We start from the raw sequence: 22,500 nt of genomic DNA, 5'->3' as shown, positions 1-22,500 counted from the left end.
AAAGAAAGAAACATAGAAACAAGCAAGCAAACATACAGCAAACAAACAAACAAACAAACAGACAACCAACCAAACAAACAGAGACAGAGAGAAAAAAAGAGAGAAAAAACACAACAAGCAAAGACACAAAACAAAAGAGAAAACAAATAAAAACAGAATCAATAATAGGAAAGAGAAAAAGAGAGATGCAAAAGAAAAAGTGGAAAGGCTCACCTAAGTTTGATTTTTCTTTAAAAAAAAAAAATGGTATGGCACCTAAGGTTCTTATATTAATTCACTCAGTATTGCAGATACAGAGCAGAGGGGGAAAACTCCCCGGAGAAAAACAAATACAAAAATGAAATTATTTAAATAAAATAATCATGAAAAAAGAAAGGAAAGAAGGACACACATACCTTACGTGCACGTGCCAAGTTTGCAGATTGTATTGCTTAAATAAGAAAAAGAAAAAGAAAAAGTGTCAAGAAAAAAGATAAGTTAACGTGCATTTTTTCTTCAAGTGATTCTGTTGCCAGGGATCATGTGTGCAGAGGGCAGATAAATATAGGGCAGTGTACTTTACCATGAGAGAAGATTTATTTTATTATATATTTATTTATTTATTTATTTATTTATTTATTTATTTATTTATTTATTCATGTATTTGTGTATTTATTTATTTATTTATTTACTTATTATATATGTAGAACACAAGTACTGAGCGCTGAAAACTCATCATGGCTTCAAAATAGATTATTATCTTCAATTTATATTCTTTATGTACTTATCACTGAGTTGACAAATTCTAGGGTTGGGGTATTTAAAGGCCCAATGCACATTTCTGGAACGTTTTATTTGAACAAAAACAAAACATTCACAAAAATGTCGTTTAAGTTTAAACTTTCGTGTACCTTGCCGTTCTTGTGTTTTGTTTTGTATTCTTGATTTTGAAACGTAAGCAGTCTATGCGCATGTTTTTGGATTGTATGATCGGCTTTGGGTCAAGTGGTAACGCACTTGCGCTCGGAAGCGAGAGGTTGCGAGTTCGACCCTGGGTCAGGGCGTTAGCAATTTTCTCCCCCCTTTCCTAACCTTGGTGGTGGGTTCAAGTGCTAGTCTTTCGGATGAGACGAAAAATCAAGGTCCCTTCGTGTACACTACATTTATTGGGGTGTGCACGTTAAAGATCCCACGATTGACAAAAGGGTCTTTCCTGGCAAAATTGTATAGACATAGATAAAAATGTCCACCAAAATACCCGTGTGATTTGGAATAATAGGCCGTGAAAAGTAGGATATGCGCCGAAATGGCTGCGATCTGCTGGCCAATGTGAATGCGTGATGTACTGTGTAAAAAAAATCCATCTCACACGGCATAAATAAATCCCTGCGCCTTGAATATGTGCGCGATATAAATTGCATAAAATGTTTTTAAATCCCTGCGTCTTAGAACTGTACCCACGGAATACGCGCGATATAAGCCTCATATTGATTGATTGATTGATTGAAGTATCACACACACACACACACACAAAACAAGACAGTTTATTGTCGATGAATATGATCGTGCACGTGGGATGGACAGCGCCTTTAAACTAAAACACCTACTTTCCACTTTTTCTTTCAGATTTTCAGTCTTTTCTAAATGATTGTATACCCGCAACAATACTAGCAAAATCCAGAAACAGTCTCAGCTGAGTTCATCCTAGAGACATTTTACCGGGCGGAGATTGCCTTTGAAGGCAAACTCTTTATAGTGAACACAGTTCAGCTGGCCATATCAGATCTGGCCGGCTGTTACATGGGATGAGACCATCCCTCCACTTGAACACAAACCAAAACTCAACACCCTGACTGCTGGCTTTGGTGAGTTAGAATTGTTTATGAATTGTTTTCTTAAAAAGCCACTAGAGGTGGGTTTTTTAACGAAATTCATTCCTGAAAATAAAAATTCCCACTGTTCACAGGAAGCAGGCAGGCTATTTGTTTGTTGTGTATGTGACCAAGTGGAGGAACGATCTCATCCCCCATAAAAGCCTGTCCAGATCTCGGATGGTGAGCTGCACTGGGTTCACGAGAAATAGTTGTCTTTGAAGGCACTCTCGGCCCGGTGACAATTCTTTGGTAAGATCTGAGATGATGAGCTGAACTGGGTTCACGAGAAATAGTTGTTGTCTTTGAAGGCACTCTCGGCCCGGTGACAATTCTTTGGTAAGATCTGAGATGATGAGCTGAACTGGGTTCACGAGAAATAGTTGTTGTCTTTGAAGGCACTCTCGGCCCGGTGAAAATTATTTGGTAAGATCTGATATGATGAGCTGAACTGGGTTCACGAGAAATAGTTGTTGTCTTTGAAGGCACTCTCGGCCCGGTGAAAATTCTTTGGTAAGATCTGAGATGATGAGCTGAACTGGGTTCACGAGAAGGATTGTGCCTTTACGAGAAGAAAATACACCAGTTTCTCCCTGTGGGTGTCGTTCGTGTCAACTGTGGCCACATAAGCCCACTGCATGGGTGTCAATCAGTGATAGATGACCACGAGAGGTTCCAATAGGGACCCTTGTTTCTTCAACACCACTCAGTGCCGTCGCTTCGTGTTAAACAAAACGTCTCGAATCAACAAGCATTGAGAGATTAGCCTCGACTCCGGTTGGAGTTATGAGAGAGTGGACTAAGTATGGCTGGGTGTGCGTGCGATAATAGGAATGAGAGCGTGTGTGTGTGTGTGTGTGTGTATGCGGGACTGACTGCATAAGGAGTATATAGAGAGAGAAGTGTCAATATTGTTTCAGAAGAGTTGGGAAAAACCCAGGTTCTTGAACGGGGAATGAGATGTTGCTGGTTTTAATGTGTGTGGGAGGGTGTGTGGTTTATGTGTGGGAGGGGTGGGTTGTGTGTGTGTGTGTGTGTGTGTGTGTGCGTGTGCGTATGTGTGTGTGTTCGCGCGTGCGTGTGTGTACGGGGGGAAGTTTTGTGTGTGTATGAGTGTCTGTGTGTGTGTCTGTGTGTGTCTGTGTGTTTGTGTGTGTGTCTGTGTGTGTGTCTGTGTGTGTCTGTGTCTGTGTATGTGTGAGTGTGCTTTTCTTATGAGATTTTTCATTGCAGAGTTCGAAAAAAGTCAATCATCAACATCATGCAGTCTTCTCCTTCTCCTCTACCTTTTCCTCCTCCCGCCCCTCCCCCCCCCCCTCCCCGGCCCTCCCCCCCCCCCCCCCCTCTCTCCCCCCCCCCCCTCCCCGCCCTCCCCCCCCCCCCCTCTCCCCGCCCCCCCTCTCCCCGCCCCTCCCCCCCTCTCCCCCCCCTCTCCCCGGCCCTCGTCTTCTTCCTTAACGGTGGTCATTGTTTGAAATGTATCTATGTGTTTGAGTAACAGAGGTTGTATAAACGCCCTCTTCTAAGATTAACCAGAAAAAAAAGATACAAAACAAACGAGAAGGAACACAGAAAATAATTGTATTGTATTTAATACCACTTTTGCACTTCGATATAACTGCATTGTATTTTAAACAAATATATTTTGACAGAGGTTTCATCAACGTCAAGACATTTTCATACACTAACATATACACAATCTCACGGGGAACAGAGAGAAAAGAATAAGCTAGCTGACTGCAATTAGCCGTAGACTGATTAAAGGTTTGACACTTACCTAACACCTAACCCCACTCATTGGTCATACGGCTGAAGGTATATCACAAGGAAACAAATACCACTTGGCCAGTCTGACCTGGAAAGAAAAACTGCCTTCAAGCATTTGCATCGATTTGTCTGTGCTACAGACTACATGTCGCATTGAGAGTAATCTGGAGCTGAAGTAGGTTGTGGCGTTAAAGGTCCCATTTTCGTCATGTAAAACATTATGTTAACTAGTCAAGACTGTACATGCATGTTACGCGCGCCTTTTTGTGTGAACGCATACCACGTTTTTTTAAGCCGATATTCTCTCTTGTGTACATTGCAACATGTTTAGGGAATTGATTTTCAAAAAAGTTCTGGCGGTGTCGATTATATGTTCCTTTTCGAACGGTTGGCCCCTTCAAACATCATTACTCCAAGCTGATTTCAATAGATTTTAACGGCTTTTCATTTAATGACCAAAAACTTTACTCAATATAAAAACATATTTTGAGCTGAAATGCTTCTTTCAGGGATATTTAATACTGTATATAGCTATTGAACGGCGTTGACCTTTATGATTCAGACATGGGTGGGTATCGGATAGAAGTAATGTGATAAGGCCCAAAAAAAAATTGTCTGTTTAGGGTAACCCGACCGACCCTATCGATTTGGCGCCGACCCAAAAACTTTTTTTTGATTTCAAAAAAAAAACAAGTCGCGTAAGGCGAAAATACAATATTTAGTCAAGTAGCTGTCGAACTCACAGAATGAAACTGAACGCAATGCCATTTTTCAGCAAGACCGTATACTCGTAGCATCGTCAGTCCACCGCTCATGGCAAAGGCAGTGAAATTGACAAGAAGAGCGGGGTAGTAGTTGCGCTAAGAAGGATAGCACGCTTTTCTGTACCTCTCTTTGTTTTAACTTTCTGAGCGTGTTTTTAATCCAAACATATCATATCTATATGTTTTTGGAATCAGGAACCGACAAGGAATAAGATGAAAGTGTTTTTAAATTGATTTCGACAATTTAATTTTGATAATAATATTTATATATTTAATTTTCAGAGCTTGTTTTTAATCCAAATATAACATATTTATATGTTTTTGGAATCAGCAAATGATGGAAAATAAGATAAACGTAAATTTGGATCGTTTTATAAATTTTTATTTTTTTTTACAATTTTCAGATTTTTAATGACCAAAGTCATTAATTAATTTTTAAGCCACCAAGCTGAAATGCAATACCGAAGTCCGGGCTTCGTCGAAGATTACTTGACCAAAATTTGAACCAATTTGGTTGAAAAATGAGGGCGTGACAGTGCTGCCTCAACTTTCACGAAAAGCCGGATATGACGTCATCAAAGACATTTATCAAAAAAATGAAAAAAACGTTCGGGGATTTCATACCCAGGAACTCTCATGTCAAATTTCAGAAAGATCGGTCCAGTAGTTTAGTCTGAATCGCTCTACACACACACACACACACACAGACACACACACACACGCACACACACACGCACATACACCACGACCCTCGTTTCGATTCCCCCTCGATGTTAAAATATTTAGTCAAAACTTGACTAAATATAAAAATAAAGAGGTAAAAATGCTAAAAAGAGACATTTGGCGTTTCTTTCTCTCCCTTTCTCTCTGTTTTATTTATACGTTAGTTTTGAAACATGTATTCATCAAATATAAGAAGTGAATGTTCAGCCAACATAGCATTTACACAACAACAACAACAACAAAAAAACCCTACCTACCTACCGACCCTACTTTTTTTGGTCATGTTACCCTAAACAGACAATTTTTTTTTTTTTTGCCTAATTGTTCCAGACAAAATATCATCCACTGTCATTTTCCGCAGTTGGAGGAAGACAATAATTATATACTATTTCTGATATCACATTTTATCTTCGCAGTAACCAAATAATTTGTCTTTAGCAGTAAAGTGGAGTTTTGAGGCTATTGAAATTTGATGACGTCAATGCGGCAATGCTTACTCGTTTGGGGTCAGTCTATTCCTTGCTCCTGTAATCAAAATATATGTAAACATATGTTTCCGTACAGTGCAAAACATATTTATAAACCAAGCTTGCTACTGAATTGTTGCGTATAGTGTATCGTTAGAAATTGTTCACACAAACATGCACACAAGCATGCAATCAATTAAATGAACATCGGGGCGAACACATTGTGAAACGGGGCGAAGGGACTTGGGGCAAAATGACCATGAAAAGGGAACGGAGAGTGATACCTGTTTACGAACATGATAACAAATTTCGTGTTTGTTTGTTTGTTTGTTTGCTTAACGCCCAGTCCACCACGAAGGGTGATATCAGGGCGGTGCTTCTTTGACATTTAACGTGCGCCACACCCAAGAAAGAAGTCGCAGCACAGGCTTCATGTCTCACCCAGTCACATTATTCTGACACCGGACCAACCAGTAATTTCGTGTTTACCGCTTACGCCTAAACATAAGCTGTATTCATACAAAGGAGTGTAACGAAGGAAGAACTATACGAGGAAAAGGGTGGGGGTGGGGGTGGGGGTGATGGTTAGATGGGTGGAAGGGAACACTCACTACTCTGAACTGTCCAACTGTCACTGCCAAGTGTCCGCAGAGTGGACAGTGTGACATAATCGCTATCGCCGTCATACTCACGATTCTAAGTACAGACCCTTCGCCGTGTCGGCGTAAGAAGACAGATTCGCGGGAGAGTATGTGGCAAAGTGCCTAAACGCGAAGGCGGCGTTAATGACCATTACTTAACGAAACTCAGCGAGAGAGGGTTTAAGGTATAGGTTCAGGACGTGTGGGACATTAAGCCAATTATCACCTGAAAGTGAAAGGTCGATAAAAAGTCGAGGGTGAGGTGCTGGTCTATATAAAGTCGTGCGTGACTATTATGTCTTCTTTCTTCTTCCAACATGTTTTTCTCCATATTTGTGTGTATGCTCGATACTTTTGCAAGTACAGTGGTACCTGCGATGAAAGGTATCACTGTATATTGTATCGTTTGCAAGTTCGGGACATGGCACTGACTATTAAGACTGTCCATATCAACTCTTCTCCCTACATCTCGTGCTCATTGTCGGATGTTGTCATCATCATAATCATCACTATCTTGTCAGCACCGTCGTTATTTCTCGGTCAGTTTTTACCTTTCTGGTCTCTGCTGCCTACCCTCCTCCCCACCCCACCCATCACCCCTAACCCCACCCTCGTATCTCCTACCTCCCCTCCCCATGTATACTCACACGCATAAACACCCGCCACCACAACCAACACTTAGTTTCGCAAGTTACGTGAACCCTTAATTTCTCAAAATCGAATTATGTTGTATCATACCTCAAATTTTGCAGAGTCCGGAATTATATTTTTTAAATTGCCCATATCTATATCCCATTTCAACAATATGGCGACCAGAATAATTTTCCTTTTCTCTTACAATTAGTATCGTTTCGCAAACAAAGGCTTCAGAATGAAGCTTAACCATTACTTTTCTTCCCTTTTTCCTTCCATTTTAGAAGTCAGCTTACGACATGAAGTTGTAATACATTTTTCATTGAATCATTATTTAAATTATTAGTTTTATTTTTTATTGGCTAAAACTTAAGTTCAAGATATAATAATTGCTTCCATTTCGAACGTCAGCGTACGACATAAAGGAGTTTTAATAATAATAATAATTATAACTGGACATGTTTAAGTGCCTAACCTATGGCTCTAGGCCCTTTACAAAAGAACGTATAAATATATATATACAGAAGAGAACAATTAAAAGTACAACCTACATAAAAGAAATTAATCCTCTTTCCATTAGAACATTATTTCTCTAAATTATTATTTCGTGTTCTAAACTGAATTTCAATTATATATTTTTGATAATTGCTTCCATTTTAAACGTCAGCGTATAATATAAAGAGTTTTCCATTTTCCATTACATCATTGGGCCTATTTCCCTTCATTATTAGTTTGTGTTCTATTGGTTTAAAACTGAATTCCAATATTATTTTTTTTAACTATTTGTTTGTTTGTTTGTTTGTTTGCTTAACGCCCAGCCGACCACGAAGGGCCATATCAGGGCGGTTTTTTTTTAACTATTGCTTCAATTCCATTTCAAACGTCAGCGTACGGCATAAAGAAGTTTTCTACTTTTCACTACTTCATTATTTCACTTAAATTATTATTTTTATTTTCGATTGGTTAAAACTTAATTTCAAGATATAATAATTGCTCTCATTTCAAACGTCAGCGCACGACATAAAGAAGTTTTTCACTTTCCATTAGATCATTGTTTCACTAAATTAGTATTTCATGCGGCCATGTTCTATTGGTTAAAACTGTATTTCAATATTATATTTTGATTCTTGCTTCCTTTTCAGACGTCAGCATACGACCTGAAGGAGGCCGGTGAGACGTGGCGAGGCATCGGTCAGCCCGGGGCCTGCTATCCTTACGACCCCACGGGCATGCCCACCTACCCCTACTCCAACGCGTATGTACCTGTGTAAATGCTGGGGAGAGAGAGAATTGCCATTTGGGTATTGCAATATTGTCGACAATAATTATTCTCCTTCTTTAACTCTTCTTCCGTATGTACCTGTGTAAATGCCGGGGAGAGAGAATTGCCATATGGCTATTGCAATATTGTCGACAATATCCTCCTTCTTTATAACTCTTCTTCCGTATGTACCTGTGTAAATGCCGGGGAGAGAGAATTGCCATATGGCTATTGCAATATTGTCGACAATATCCTCCTTCTTTAACTCTTCTTCCTCCATCTCGTCCTCGTCTGTACCTGTGTAAATGCTGGGGAGAGAGAGAGGGAAAGAATGAGGGGCGAGTAGAGACAGAGAAAGCAAGAGGGAGACTGAGAGCGAGAGAGATGGGAGGAAGAGAGAGGAAGAGAGAGGGAGAGAGAGGAGAGAGAGAAAGAGAAAGAGAAAAAGAGAGAGAGGGAGAGAGAGAGAGAGAGAGAGAGAGAGAGAGAGAAAGAGAGAGAGAGAGAGAGAGAGAGAGAAGAAGAAGATTATATATATATTTCTTCTTCTTTTTTAAACGAAAATAAAACTCCATGTTAAATAATTAAATCTGCATGTATCACGTACGTGATCCTGGACACAATTTTAATGTCCATTCCCTTGTCTGCAAGTCTTCTCCAACTTCTCCAGCTCCTTTCTTTTCTTTTTCTTGTCCATCCATATATATGTGTGTTTGTATGTCTGCCTGGTTGGCTGGTTGGCTGGTTGGCAGACTGGCTCTACATATTTAACGTATTTTTAGATAGGTCAAGTTATTGCTCTTCTCCTCTTTTTGCTTCTTCCACCTCTTTGCGGTTTAGCTTTTTTTGATAGCGAATCCTTCTCGGTTTCTCTGTACGTACCTCAGGCAATGGCTTTTACTCATTTTCGTGCTAGGTGTCTCTTCTCTAACCCCCCCCCCCCCCCCCCCCCTTCGTTTTTGTTGACTGTTTTTTCTTCCTTATTCTACTTTTATCCGTTTTAGTACTTCACTACATCCACAAAAATCATAAAAGCGTCACGAGAGTTTGGGTTTACTGCGAGACCTGAGTCACTCGCTACGGACGGCTAACAAATCTTGTGTCACGCGTAACCCCCAGCCCCCACCCCCCACCCCCACTCCTTTATTTTTTTTTAACCGTTGCGAACCAAGTGCGACAGCGAGCATCATAACTGTTTCTTATAGGATAAATCCCGCCAGTAAAAAATGTCACCTCTGTGACTGGCCATCGGTCACTCTCCATTTTAGACCAAGGCAAGCAAAGACTTTAGCCAAGTGTCAAGCGCCAAGACGCTGTCACGTTTCCGTGTGTGACACTTGTCCAAAGGGAATGCACTCTCTAATCTCGTCTGCTAGCGCCACCGGAAGCTGAAGCGCATACAACGGCGTTTCGTACTCGCTTGAAGGCGGTTCTGTTTTATTTAATTTTTTTTAATGATGCTTTATACTGCGCAGCAAATATTTTTGTTTTCGTCTTCGAAAGAAGGACTTGTCATCATTGTTTTTTGTGTATTTTTTTTTAATACGACGATAGTTTATTAAAACAGCATCCACTAATAGTAAACTGTTGAATATAAAGAAAAAGCAATGATGATATGCGACAATTACAACTTGTGATCAAACTATGAGCAATTTTCAGTCATGAACCTTTCCTAGGGACACAAAATATACCAGCACCATCACATTCATTTTAACAAAATGTTTCGATACACGTTTACACATTTTATATCAAGCTATGCGTAAAAAAGAACAACACCGAAAATGCACATTGATAATGACGCAAATATTCCATAACAGAAAGACAGGTAACGTTCCAAAATTCAGAAACAAACCCCAAGAATGGTAAAGAACGTTTGAACGTTTCAATTTATGACACAAGAAAACACCACAATCACAGGCACCTCGACCCAATGGTCTTTTAAGTGGACTGACAACATAAAACACTTAACAGCTGAAAGCTAAGTTCATCATTGTGATTTAATTCAAATGTATTTGCCTTTGGCTGATGTTTACGAGTAAAGTGGTCTTTTACAACCACACAGTGTAAGAGATACACAAAGAGACCGAATTTAGAGCTAAAGAGGTCTAAAAAAAATAAAGATTTAAACAAATTAAAACCTCAACTCACATGACACACAAAAACGAGTAAGAACGATTTTCATTAAAAGAATGAGATTGAAATGTAAACAGTTAATCGATAAAAACAACTCAAGGACGCTTTTTGAATAATATTGTCACTAAGAAACGGGCAAGAACAAAAGAATTTTCCTTTCAATTTGTTATTATTTTGTTCTACAAAAGGTGCTATGTATAGAGTCTTTTCTCTTGAGTTGATTTCCACAATTAACCTTTCTTTAGAACCAGTATCAGTCAAAAACAAAGTAAAAGAGTGAGACAGCAAAAACAAGAGAGAAACCCACAAACTGTTATTCTCTCCAAGAGAAATTCAGGAAGGGAGCACCTTCTGACCCCTGGACGGTAAAGCATGGGTCCTCATGGACCCCAAAGAAGAAGTCCCCACCCCGCCCCACTAACCCCCACCCCCACCCCCACCCCCACCCCCAGGGGGATTCCCAGCGCAGTCTTGCGGAGGGCAGGTTCTAAGGCCGCATGACAGCCCCAGATTTTGGTGTCCATCAGATGTCGCGTCCAGATGACTCGCGATGACTGCTGCCGTTTTGCCGCCGAGTTCATTCGGGTGCAAACATATAGCGCCCTGACAAAGATGAAAGGGTTGTTTGTTTGTACAGTATTTCCAAAAACAAAGAGATTGCCAACGTTCCAAAATTCAGAATCAAAAAACAAGAAAGGTAGGTTGTTGGAACTTTTGTTATTGACAAAACAATACATTCACAGATATTTCGACCCAACGGTCTTTTAAGTTAACCGACAAACAAATATTCACACACAACTTATCTTGATAGTTCTATCAGTTTACTTCCTTTTAAGTGGTGTCTCTCTTGAGGCAGACGCGCGTGAAAGGGAGATATCAATTCATTCGCTCGGCTTCCTGACGAGTGGACGTAAACTGATAAAACTATCAAGATAAGTTTTGGTTGAATATTTGTTTGTCTGTTCACTTAAAAGACCGTTGGGTCGAAATATCTGTGAATGTATTTTTTGGTCAATAACAAACATTCCAACAACCTACCTTTCTTGTTTTTTGATTTTGTACAGTATTTGTTTTGTTCGTTGTAGTATTAGGCTGTGCTATTCTTGTCCTTGTTTGTTTTTTTGTTTGTTTGGTTGTCTGTTGTGAATTATTTTTTAAAGAATTTTGGATACTTAGGAGGACAGTTTTTTGTTACATTATTTTGGCTCTGGAGCTAACTGTTTTATTTCGAGTCTCAGAAACAAACATGATCAAATACTCAATTGTCAAACAAAGACTTTTTTCTCACTTTTTAAAGAAAGTGATTTGTATTTTGAAATATGATTCAGATCTCCCTAATTAAATGGCAGTTTTATTTCCAAGGTAGGAGTCCTTTTCACAACGTTCAGCAGAAATCAAAGTTTTTTTTGTTTTTAGGCAATAGTTATTATTTATTAGTGAAATACTTTTTTCTTGCCAATGAGATGGGCAGGGAGTTAAAATTTTAAGTGTTGAAAAATAATTTAACTGCGTCAAAGATTGATGCATGGTCATGAGCTTAAAAGATGAGGGGGAAAGCAAAATATGTGAGGTTTAGAGAGAGAGAGATAGGGACCATTACATTGTGTGCGTGCTTTGCCAGCTTCCCATTTATTTGTTTTCTTGGTTGATGATTATTTATTTGTTAATATATTCCTTGTGAAATGATGTACAAAATATATCTGTACATTGCATCACGACTAACACTCTGAGTCGAGAGAAAAAGCAAGATCTGCGAATAAACACTTTACGAACAGAGTGTTTGTCTTACTTATGAATCCACATTAACTCGGGTCAGCTTTCAATTAATTTCATTAATGTCTGATAACAGATTAAAAAGGTCTAGCTTGATTAAAGTCTAACTCGATCAACCTCTCTCAATCCTCTTTTCAAAACAAAAATCGATTCACCCGAAACATCGATCTCCTGAATGATAACGGTTTGGAAAAAAAAAAGAAAGCAAGGATGGGCCCTAGCGAGTTCCAGAGTCAGCCAGCAAAAAACCTTTCAAAAAATAGTGTGGTGTGGTGGATGAGCGGCGGCAAGCTGAACACAGGAAAACCTTTCCAAAGATGGTGGCGCGCGGGGGATGGAGGCGAAAGTTGAACACCGGAAAAGCGCAGCACGATCGAAGACGACCGCTGCAAAAAGTCCTTAAGTGGCTTCTTGTGTTTCACCGTCATCCACGGACGCTGTAATCTGCATAACGGTCCGCGGGGCCAGGGAACAAGAAGACACTGAGCCAGAACACGGGTTCCTATTAACGGCAATGAGTCGGGAGCAAGTTGTGTTCAGTTGTCGTTTAGGGGCTAGCCGCATAGACTTTAGAATTGTTCTGACTGACGTTATTTTTCATTTTTTTTGTCTCCGTGAAAGTGTATGGAGAACATGTCTGTTGGTCGGACTGATGTTATTTTGTTTTTGTCTCCATGAGTGTGTATGGAGAACCTCTCTGTTGCTCGGACTGTCGTTGTTGTTTTTTTGTCAGTCGCCATGAATGTGTATATATGGAGAATCCATTTTTCTTGCATGGCCGTGCTGGCGTCGTTTTGATTTAGCTTTCGTGAATGGTGTATGGATCACTTTTATCTGAAACAGCAAGATCTTTTTTTCTCGTAGACATAGAAGTGGGTTTTTTCTGTTTATGTATACATCGTTCGATACTGTCTGTTACTTTTAATATTACGATTTTCTGTTCTACTCAGATCGAGTCTTGTGGTGTTTTGTCCTTTGCCTTTTCTTATTGTAACCGAGTGCCGTAACACTACGATCATCTCGGGAGGCGAAGTGCAATCAAACAATATTGAAAATGTTAGGGCCAATTTCTTAGCCCTATAAAAACTGTTATGCAAACCCGAAGGTTTCCATGAACATACAGACAATCGGAAACCACCAGACCCCATCACAAACAGAATTCCACAATCCACCGGTGTTGACTTAAAGGCCAACAACTCGCGTGCAGAGTCTGCTGTGAAAGGTGCGGTAGCCTCCCCTGTCACATTATTATTATTTTTTGTTTTACCTTTGTGTTTTAGTAAGGGGTTGGTGTAGTTTGCTTTTCCAACTTCTTCCCCTGTACCTCCTCTTCTTCTTCTTCTTCTTCTTCTTTTCATGTATGCGTTTCTTGATTATGCCTCTTCCTTCTCCTTCTCCTCCTCCTCCTCCTCCTCCTCCTCCTCTTCCTCCTCCTCCTTCTCCTCCTCCTCTTGCTCCTCCCCATCCCCTTCCCCCTTCCCTCCCTATATGCTACTGTCGTACCCTCTCAAAGACTTTTTTCTCAGAAAGAATTGAAAACCACAGTGAAGCACAAAACGAACGACGTGAATTTTAATCGATTTTTGTTTCAATAACTCCTAAACAGTTTTTTTCTTTGTATTAATACCACCTCTAACACACACGCACACCCCCACCCCCCTCTCCCCTCTCGCCCCCTTTCGAAACACCCCCACCGTCTCCCCGGCCCGTGTCTCTCTTGAGGCAGACAAGAAAGAAAGAATAAGTGGCCAAAGTCGCAAAGTGTAGCATACATCAGACGCCAGCTCAAGTCCCCACGCACTGTCTGTCAAAGCCTCTCACCTTCAAGTCGTCAACTTTCTCTCTCTGACACCACCACCGTCTCGTTTCGGACTTGGTTGTTTCTTTAGTTTTAAGCGGTCTTCTGCCACTGCAGATGCTGGTTAATGATTGTACGTGTTGTGATGTGTTTGTGAACCAGGTTTTTAACCTGTTTCATCAAGGCCGCTTTAAAACTAGTCTCCTTTTTTCTACTACAAATAAATAATGGATTCTTGTTTTCGATTTTCCCGGTCAATCCAAAACCAAATCTTTAGAATCAAATCGAAATCCGAAGTCCTTGGGTCCTTTGTTCCAGACAGTGTATAACCTCAACCGCTTCGACAAAGCCAGTGTGTAATATTGTTATAATCTTACACCGTATTAGCAACGGTGTCATTTACGTGGTATGTGCATACAGTTCCTATATTTAAAGGTACATTCCTTCTCGGGAAAACTAATTCGGCTCACCGTCTCAGATCTGGCCATGCAGTCTTTTACACGTGATAAGACCATCCCTCCATTTGAACACATACACAAAATCAACAACATGGCTGCTTGTTGTGGTCATTTGGATTTTTGAAATTAATGTATTTCATCAAAAGTATTCCCATTCTGCACAGACATCACCCAGCATGTTCAAGTGTGGTATGTGACTAAGTAGAGGGATGGTCTTATCCCCTATTCAAGCCTGGCAAGCTCTGAGATGGTGAACCGAATTGTTCACACGGGAAGCACTGTGGCTTTAAACCCTCTGTTTTCATTTCTCGACGCAGAGAGAGAGAGAAAGAGAGAGAGAGAGAGAGAGAGAGAGAGAGAGAGAGAGAGAGAGAGAGGGAGGGGAGTGAGAGAGAGAGAGGGAGGGGAGTGAGAGAGAGAGAGAGAGAGAGGGAGGGAGGGGAGTGAGGGAGTGAGGGAGTGAGAGAGACAGAGACAGACAGAGACAGTCAGAGACAGAGACAGAGAGTCAGAGACAGCGAGGCGGGGTGGGGGCGTAATACTTTACCGCATGCAGATTCATTCATATAAATGTTATTCTTAAGAATAAATGTGTCACTTTGGGGACAATAACAAATTGCTCAAATGCTTATTAAAGAATGCGCTTCTTGAGTGAGACAACAATTCTGTTCGTAAAGTGTTTATTAGCAGATCTTGCTTTTTCTCTCGACTCAGAGTGTTTGTCGTGATGAAATGTACAGATACATTGTGTACATCATTTCACAAGGATGCGCATATAAAAACATTTCCATTTTACGCAAAACGAATAACTTGGTTATTTTTGTAACGGTTGAAGTTGAACAAAATGTGTGCTCAACTTAGAGCCGGATCTAAGGTGGGGTATGAGAAACCTTGTCTCCGTATAGCTCTAGATTTCTTCTTCGGCTACACTCCCTGTAATGAAGGAGACACTAGGTGTCAGACAAAGTCCAAACCTTTCAGGTGTCACACGCCGCTCTGAAGTCAAGTCCTTTTTAGCTGTCAGGACATTTGCTTAAAGTCAGCCAGAGCCTCTTGGCACTTGGACGCTCTAGTGCCACAACCACCAGTGATGAGTACTGGAAAATATACTGGTCCGACAACTGAAGATTTTTTTTTTTTTTTTTTTTTTGGTGTGTGGTAAAGCCGGTTAAATGCAGGAAATGGTTCAATTTTTGTTCATGGCAAATGCAACGAAAGTGCTGTTGAGTCATTTTTTCAGGTCTGATGTACAAACCTCTTAAAGCAGTATGATGAGCAAAACTTCGGTGTCAGATTTCGTCACCTGACAAACTATCCTCTTCACAGTCACGAAGAAACTCCATGTAGGCGAGGGTTATTTGTTTTCAAAGCAAGAAATCTTTAAAGAAGAATCGAGTATAAGAGTAGCCTCAACGAAAGGGAAAAAAAGAAAGGATCGCTCAGTTGTGGAAATTCGCATGGAATGGACTGATATGAGTAGTATGAATATAAAAACCAGAATGTATAGAACAGAACGGATGGACATTTGACAAACGATGACTTGCCACACTAAAATAACAAGACAAGAATGAATGAAGCAGAAAATAACGGCGCATGGCCGAGAAATGAGACTAACAATCTGAAAATGTCCAAAGTATCTTTTGCTGGTGGAGGAGGAAAAGCTAGGACCCAGAGGGGGCGCCGTTAATATTGCTCTCTGTCTGTCTGTCTGTCTGTCTGTCTGTCTGTCTGTCCGTCTGTCTGTCTGTCTGTCTGTCTCTCTCTCTCTCTTTCTCTCTCTCTCTCTCTCTCTCTCTCTCTCTCTCTCTCTCACTCGCTCACTCTCTCTCTCTCTGTCTCTCTCTCTCGCTCTCTCTCTCTCTCTGTCTGTCTGTCTCTCTTTCTCTGTCTGTCTGTCTCTGTCTCTGTCTCTGTCTCTCTGTCTCTCTGTCTCTCTCTCTCTCTCTCTCTCTCTCTCTCTCTCTCTCTCTCTCTCTCTCTCTCTCTCTCTCTCTCTTACTCTCTCTCACACAGTCTCTCTCTTTCTTTCTCTCACCCATCCTGCGGAAGAAAAGATTGGTACTTAATAATAAAACCAACGAATCGCCGATAGAAACTGTAAACCCGAGCGGGTGTTACTAAATAATATCGCACGCTGTCCTAAAAGCGGCTTCAATGGGGAGCAAAGAATGAAATATGCACACTGTAATTGAGATATTTGAATGCAAACGTTGGCCTCCTAACAAGGTCACGGAGTGTAATAAACCTATCATGACCAAATAAAAACGACACAGATGTTTCTTATTATTTTATGGACTCGCCTGGTATAATTCACTGCATTCTCATATTTCTCTCGTTTAATGTTTCTGGCGGGAATTTTTTGTATATTATTTTTCTTCTTTTGCATCCCCCCCCCCCCCCCCCCCCACCCCCACCCCCTTTTTTATTACCCTTCTATCTCTGCCTTTAGTTACGCATTATATTTAATTGCTGTTTTAACTTCTCACTATAAATTTTGTGCAAGCAGATTACAATTGAAATGTTTTGTTGGTATGAACATGAAAAGAAAATTAATGTGTCTCTCTTCTCCGAACCTCATGTCGTTATGGCTATGTATAATGCACAGCTGCTTTGTTCATTATATTTAGTCAAGTTTTGACTAAATATTTTAACATCGAGGGGGAATCGAAACGAGGGTCGTGGTGTATGTGTGTGTGTGCATGTGTGCGTGTGTGCGTGTGTGTGTGTGTGTAGAGCGATTCAGACTAAACTACTGGACCGATCTTTATGAAATTTGACATGAGAGTTCCTGGGTATGAAATCCCCATACGTTTTTTTCATTTTTTTGATAAATGTCTTTGATGACGTCATATCCGGCTTTTCGTGAAAGTTGAGGCGGCACTGTCACGCCCTCATTTTTCAACCAAATTGGTTGAAATTTTGGTCAAGTAATCTTCGACGAAGCCCGGGGTTCGGTATTGCATTTCAGCTTGGTGGCTTAAAAATTAATTAATGACTTTGGTCATTAAAAATCGGAAAATTGTAAAAAAAAATAAAAATTTATAAAACGATCCAAATTTACGTTTATCTTATTCTCCATCATTTGCTGATTCCAAAAACATATAAATATGTTATATTCGGATTAAAAACAAGCTCTGAAAATTAAATATATAAAAATTATTATCAAAATTAAATTGTCCAAATCAATTTAAAAACACTTTCATCTTATTCCTTGTCGGTTCCTGATTCCAAAAACATATACATATGATATGTTTGGATTAAAAACACGCTCAGAAAGTTAAAACAAAGAGAGGTACAGAAAAGCGTGCTATCCTTCTTAGCGCAACTACTACCCCGCTCTTCTTGTCAATTTCACTGCCTTTGCCATGAGCGGTGGACTGACGATGCTACGAGCATACGGTCTTGCTGAAAAATGGCAGCTACTTGACTAAATATTGTATTTTCGCCTTACGCGACTTGTTTTGTTTATTATATTTAGTCAAGTTTTGACTAAATATTTTAACATCGAGGGGGAATCGAAACGAGGGTCGTGGTGTATGTGTGTGTGTGTGTGCGTGTGTGCGTGTGTGTGTGTGTGTAGAGCGATTCAGACTAAACTACTGGACCGATCTTTATGAAATTTGACATGAGAGTTCCTGGGTATGAAATCCCCGAACGTTTTTTTCATTTTTTTGATAAATGTCTTTGATGACGTCATATCCGGCTTTTCGTGAAAGTTGAGGCGGCACTGTCACGCCCTCATTTTTCAACCAAATTGGTTGAAATTTTGGTCAAGTAATCTTCGACGAAGCCCGGGGTTCGGTATTGCATTTCAGCTTGGTGGCTTAAAAATTAATTAATGACTTTGGTCATTAAAAATCTGAAAATTGTAAAAAAAAATAAAAATTTATAAAACGATCCAAATTTACGTTTATCTTATTCTCCATCATTTGCTGATTCAAAAAACATATAAATATGTTATATTCGGATTAAAAACAAGCTCTGAAAATTAAATATATAAAAATTATTATCAATTTTTTTTTTTCGAAATCGTTTTAAAAACACTTTCATCTTATTCCTTGTCGGTTCCTGATTCCAAAAACATATAGATATGATATGTTTGGATTAAAAACACGCTCAGAAAGTTAAAACGAAGAGAGGTACAGAAAAGCGTGCTATGCAGCATAGCGTAACCACTACCCCGCTCTTCTTGTCAATTTCACTGCCTATGCCGTGAGCGATGGACCACGAGTATACGGTCTTGCTGCGTTGCATTGCGTTCAGTTTCATTCTGTGAGTTCGACAGCTACTTGACTAAATATTGTATTTTCGCCTTACGCGACTTGTAGGTATTTGTGGATGTTTGAGTGTGTGTGTGGCTGTGTCTGTGCATGTGTGTGCGTGTGTGCATGTGCGTATGTGCATGTGTGTGCGTGCGTTTTTTTACGAGCACTAATTAACTTCTTCATTTTTTGGTTTGAAGAAAATGTTATTTCGGCGCGCATTCTCAAAAACCTGTAACCGAGAAGAATCAATCCAAGCAATGCATTTTTCTAACTACCTTATCGACGGCCGAGAGAAAGAAAGAGAGACAGAGAGAGAGAGAGATAGACAGACAGACAGACAGACAGACAGACAGACAGACAGGCAGGCAGGCAGGCAGGCAGGCAGGCAGGCATGCCGACAAGGCAGACAAGGCAGAGACGGAGAAACAGAAAAAGGGAGTGAGCTTTTTTCTAAAAATAGACAGACAGGCGGAGAGACAGACAGACAGACAGACAGACAGACAGACAGACAGACAGACAGACAGACAGACAGACAGACAGACAGACCGGATGTTTTTTTCTTTTTTTCGATAAATGTCTTTGATGACGCCATATCCGGCTTTTTGTAAAAGTTGAGGCGGCACTGTCACACCCTCATTTTTCAATCAAATTGATTGAAATTTTGGCCAAGCAATCTTCGACAAAGGCCGGACTTCGGTATTGCATTTCAGCTTGGTGGCTTAAAAATAATTAATGAAATTATAAAACGATCCAAATTTACGTTCATCTTATTCTTTATCATGTTCTGATTCCAAAAACATATAAATGTGTTATATTTGGATTAAAAACAAGCTCTGAAAATTAAAAATATGAAAATTATGATCAAAATTAAATTTCCGAAATCGATTTAAAAACAATTTCATCTTATTCCTTGTCGGTTCCTGATTCCAAAAACATATAGATATGATATGTTTGGATTAAAAACACGCTCAGAAACTTAAAACGAAGAGAGGTACAGTAAAGCGTGCTATGAAGCACAGCGCAACCGCTACCGCACCAAACAGGCTCGTCACTTTCACTGCCTTTTGCACTAGCGGCGGACTACGTTCAGTTTCATTCTGTCAGTTCCACAGCTTGACTAAATGTAGTAATTTCGCCTTACGCGACTTGTTGCAAGTTGTGTATGGTTACGGTTTCCGATATATATTTATTGCAACCGTGACATTAATTGTCAATGTTTTTCTCCATTGTTCGAACTTGTGGGAAGACTATGAACGCTTAATCGACTAATTCCAGTCCAAATCCTTTTTATAACGCACTTTAAAGAGTGTCTACCAATCGGGTTTTATTTTCAAATACGACTTTTTTGCTGCTGTTATATTGCTTCTGTATAACATAGTTTTCTATGATAGCTTTAATAGGTGCGAAGACCATTATCATGTTTGTGAGGGCAGCCTATCAGTTTGCCCAACAAGTGCTACCGAGCAAACCCTGTTTTGGCCATAATAAAACTGTTAAATGCCTCTCCAATTACTAATGAAGTTCCACCCTCTACTTCTTTTTGTTTCAACACAGCATTTCATTTTCATCGTTTCCGGTGTTTGTGACAACCCCAGATGTTCTCACGCGAGAAATGATATTAAGTATTTGGCCCTTTTCTTCCGAAAATGTGCTGTTTGTGTTTCTCACGGACACCCGGAGAAACCTTCACTTTAAGGAGACACACAGCTAAGCTCTCTGTTGTCCAAAAATATGCCGCCAACCTTTGAAAGTAAGACAAAATGGAAAAGTAAATACTGCCAACATTTGTGATCTACACTACTTCTACCACCCGACACCCCCACCTTAAGCTCTTACCTTTTATATATTTCATGTAACGAAAGACATCTTATTTCACCAAAGAAAAATGTAAAAGCTTTGCAGTTCTGTGAACAGACAGAGTGATATAGTTGTGGGAAATGCAAGAAAAATGACTATAGTAATTATGAATCTCACAACTATATCACTATATATATCACTGAATTAATTGAATTTGATTTGATTAAATTCGATTCCATGTAATGCATGTGAATTTGATTTAATTTAAGCTGGGTGAATTTGATTACATTTACGTGAATCTAATTTAATGTTCTCGAATGTAATCTAAATTGTGTGAAGGCGTGCGAATTCATGTGAATTTAATGTATTCATTTATTCTTCCTTATACTATGAGAGTTTCTTTGCGTCTTGTATTTGGAACGTTATAGAAATCAACCCCTTTCCATTTTTTTCTCTCATCTCGTTCTCACAATGTCTCTGTGTCCCTTCCTCCTCCTCAGCTACGGCGCGATGGACATCAACGGCGCGGCCCGCCGGAAGAACGCCACCCGGGAGAACACCAACACCCTCAAGGCCTGGCTGTACGAGCACCGCAAGAACCCCTACCCGACCAAAGGCGAGAAGATCATGCTAGCCATCATCACCAAGATGACCTTGACCCAGGTGTCCACGTGGTTCGCCAACGCCCGCCGTCGTCTGAAGAAGGAGAACAAGATGACCTGGTCGCCCAGGAACCGCAGCGGCGACGCGGATGATGACGGTAACGGAGATGACGACGACGACGATGAAGATGGAGGCAAGAGCAAGGACGGGGACGACGACGGGGAAGATGGAGGAGGAGATGGGAAGGAGGAGAAGAAGGACAAGGGGAAGGAGGAGAACGGGTTCTGCAAGGAGGAGAAAGGTGAGTTCGTTGGCGGGTCTGTGTGTGTGTTTGTTTGTGTGTGTGTTGTTGGTTTGTGTGTTTGTTTGTTTGTTTGTTTGTTTAGCTGGGCTTTCTTTTTCTAATTTTGGTCTTTTGCTAGTTATGTGTCTGTAACGAGTTTTCTATCTCTGTCTGTCTGCCTGTCTGCCTGTCAGTCTGTCTGTCTGTCTGTCTGCCTGTCTCTCCTGTTGGCTGGCTGTTCATCTGTCTCGCTGTCTCTCTCTGTCTTCTTTAAAATGGCCTGATGGCTTCGAATTTTTTTTCTTAATTTGTCACGATATATCGTATTTGTCTGCACACTTTAAATATGCGACGCTTCGTTACAGTCATAAATGGTGTGTCGACTTAGAAGTTTGCAAGGAGAACCTAAAATTACAATTCAACGATGGATACTTTTGATCCGTCCTCACGCATTAAGACATGCAGGATTGTTACTGGAAAAACGGCTCGAACCGAACGGCTCGGTATTTTTGTTTCTCCATAATCTCTCAATGTCAACTGTTTGTCCCCACACGTACAAAATGCGGCGCCAACAGTAAAACAAATAATTTCTGACGGCTCAGTTTTGTCAACATGTATTAAACAAACACAAATCAGTGTAATTGAGGCGACCACATATATTCTTATACAATGTGTACTGTACTTCTTCGCACATACACACCAGAGTATTACAAGCACACAAACACACACACAAGAAAATGTGTATTTATTTGAACTCCTTGTGAGGTTCTAAGTTACGCTGCTGTAAATACATGTCACCCTATATTCACAGAATAAAACATGTTCAAAACAATTCGGTAAAACTTATTTAAACCTAGGTGTATAATTACACGATGACTCAGTCACAGTGAAACAGCACAAAAAAACATAGACTCCATAATAATAACTGACAGAACTCCTCTAGCTCAACTCCGACTCTAGTACGCACAGTAGTAGTATCGCCTCATAGATCTCCGCTTTTAGCGAGGCTCCGGCGCGATGAATTATTGTAGAACTAATTGGCCTAGAAGCCGAGGCGCTACATTTGGCTGTGTTTATGAATGTTTATCATGATTCGAGATTGCCGAGAGTGCCGCACGAGCGTCATAAAGAACGGCCTGGCCTAGGCGAGGTGTCATCGCCGCTGAGCGCTAGATGGCAGCACTTGACGCCATGAGGATTGTGGGTAAAAACAATGATGGCGGTGAACGTATGACGGACGACGCCAGGGACTCGGGGATGAAAAACGGCCCGTTGTCGTGAAGT

General features: G+C 40.4%; 1 protein-coding gene across 1 annotated transcript in view; it reads left to right on the top strand.

Moving 5' to 3' along the window:
• Positions 1-22,500, top strand: part of LOC138977487 (iroquois-class homeodomain protein irx-5-like) — a 105,706-nt gene that overhangs the window by 68,628 nt on the left and 14,578 nt on the right. Inside the window, exons 3-4 of the mRNA XM_070350363.1 lie at positions 7,988-8,100; positions 20,831-21,234. Coding sequence (XP_070206464.1) covers positions 7,988-8,100; positions 20,831-21,234 — 517 coding nt within the window. The remainder of the gene's footprint in view (positions 1-7,987; positions 8,101-20,830; positions 21,235-22,500) is intronic.

Source organism: Littorina saxatilis, linkage group LG1, assembly GCF_037325665.1.
Source record: "Littorina saxatilis isolate snail1 linkage group LG1, US_GU_Lsax_2.0, whole genome shotgun sequence".
NCBI classification, from domain to species: Eukaryota; Metazoa; Mollusca; class Gastropoda; order Littorinimorpha; family Littorinidae; genus Littorina; species Littorina saxatilis.
The sequence above is the reverse complement of the archived record's forward strand: the minus strand, read 5'-3'. Positions and strand labels throughout refer to the sequence as shown.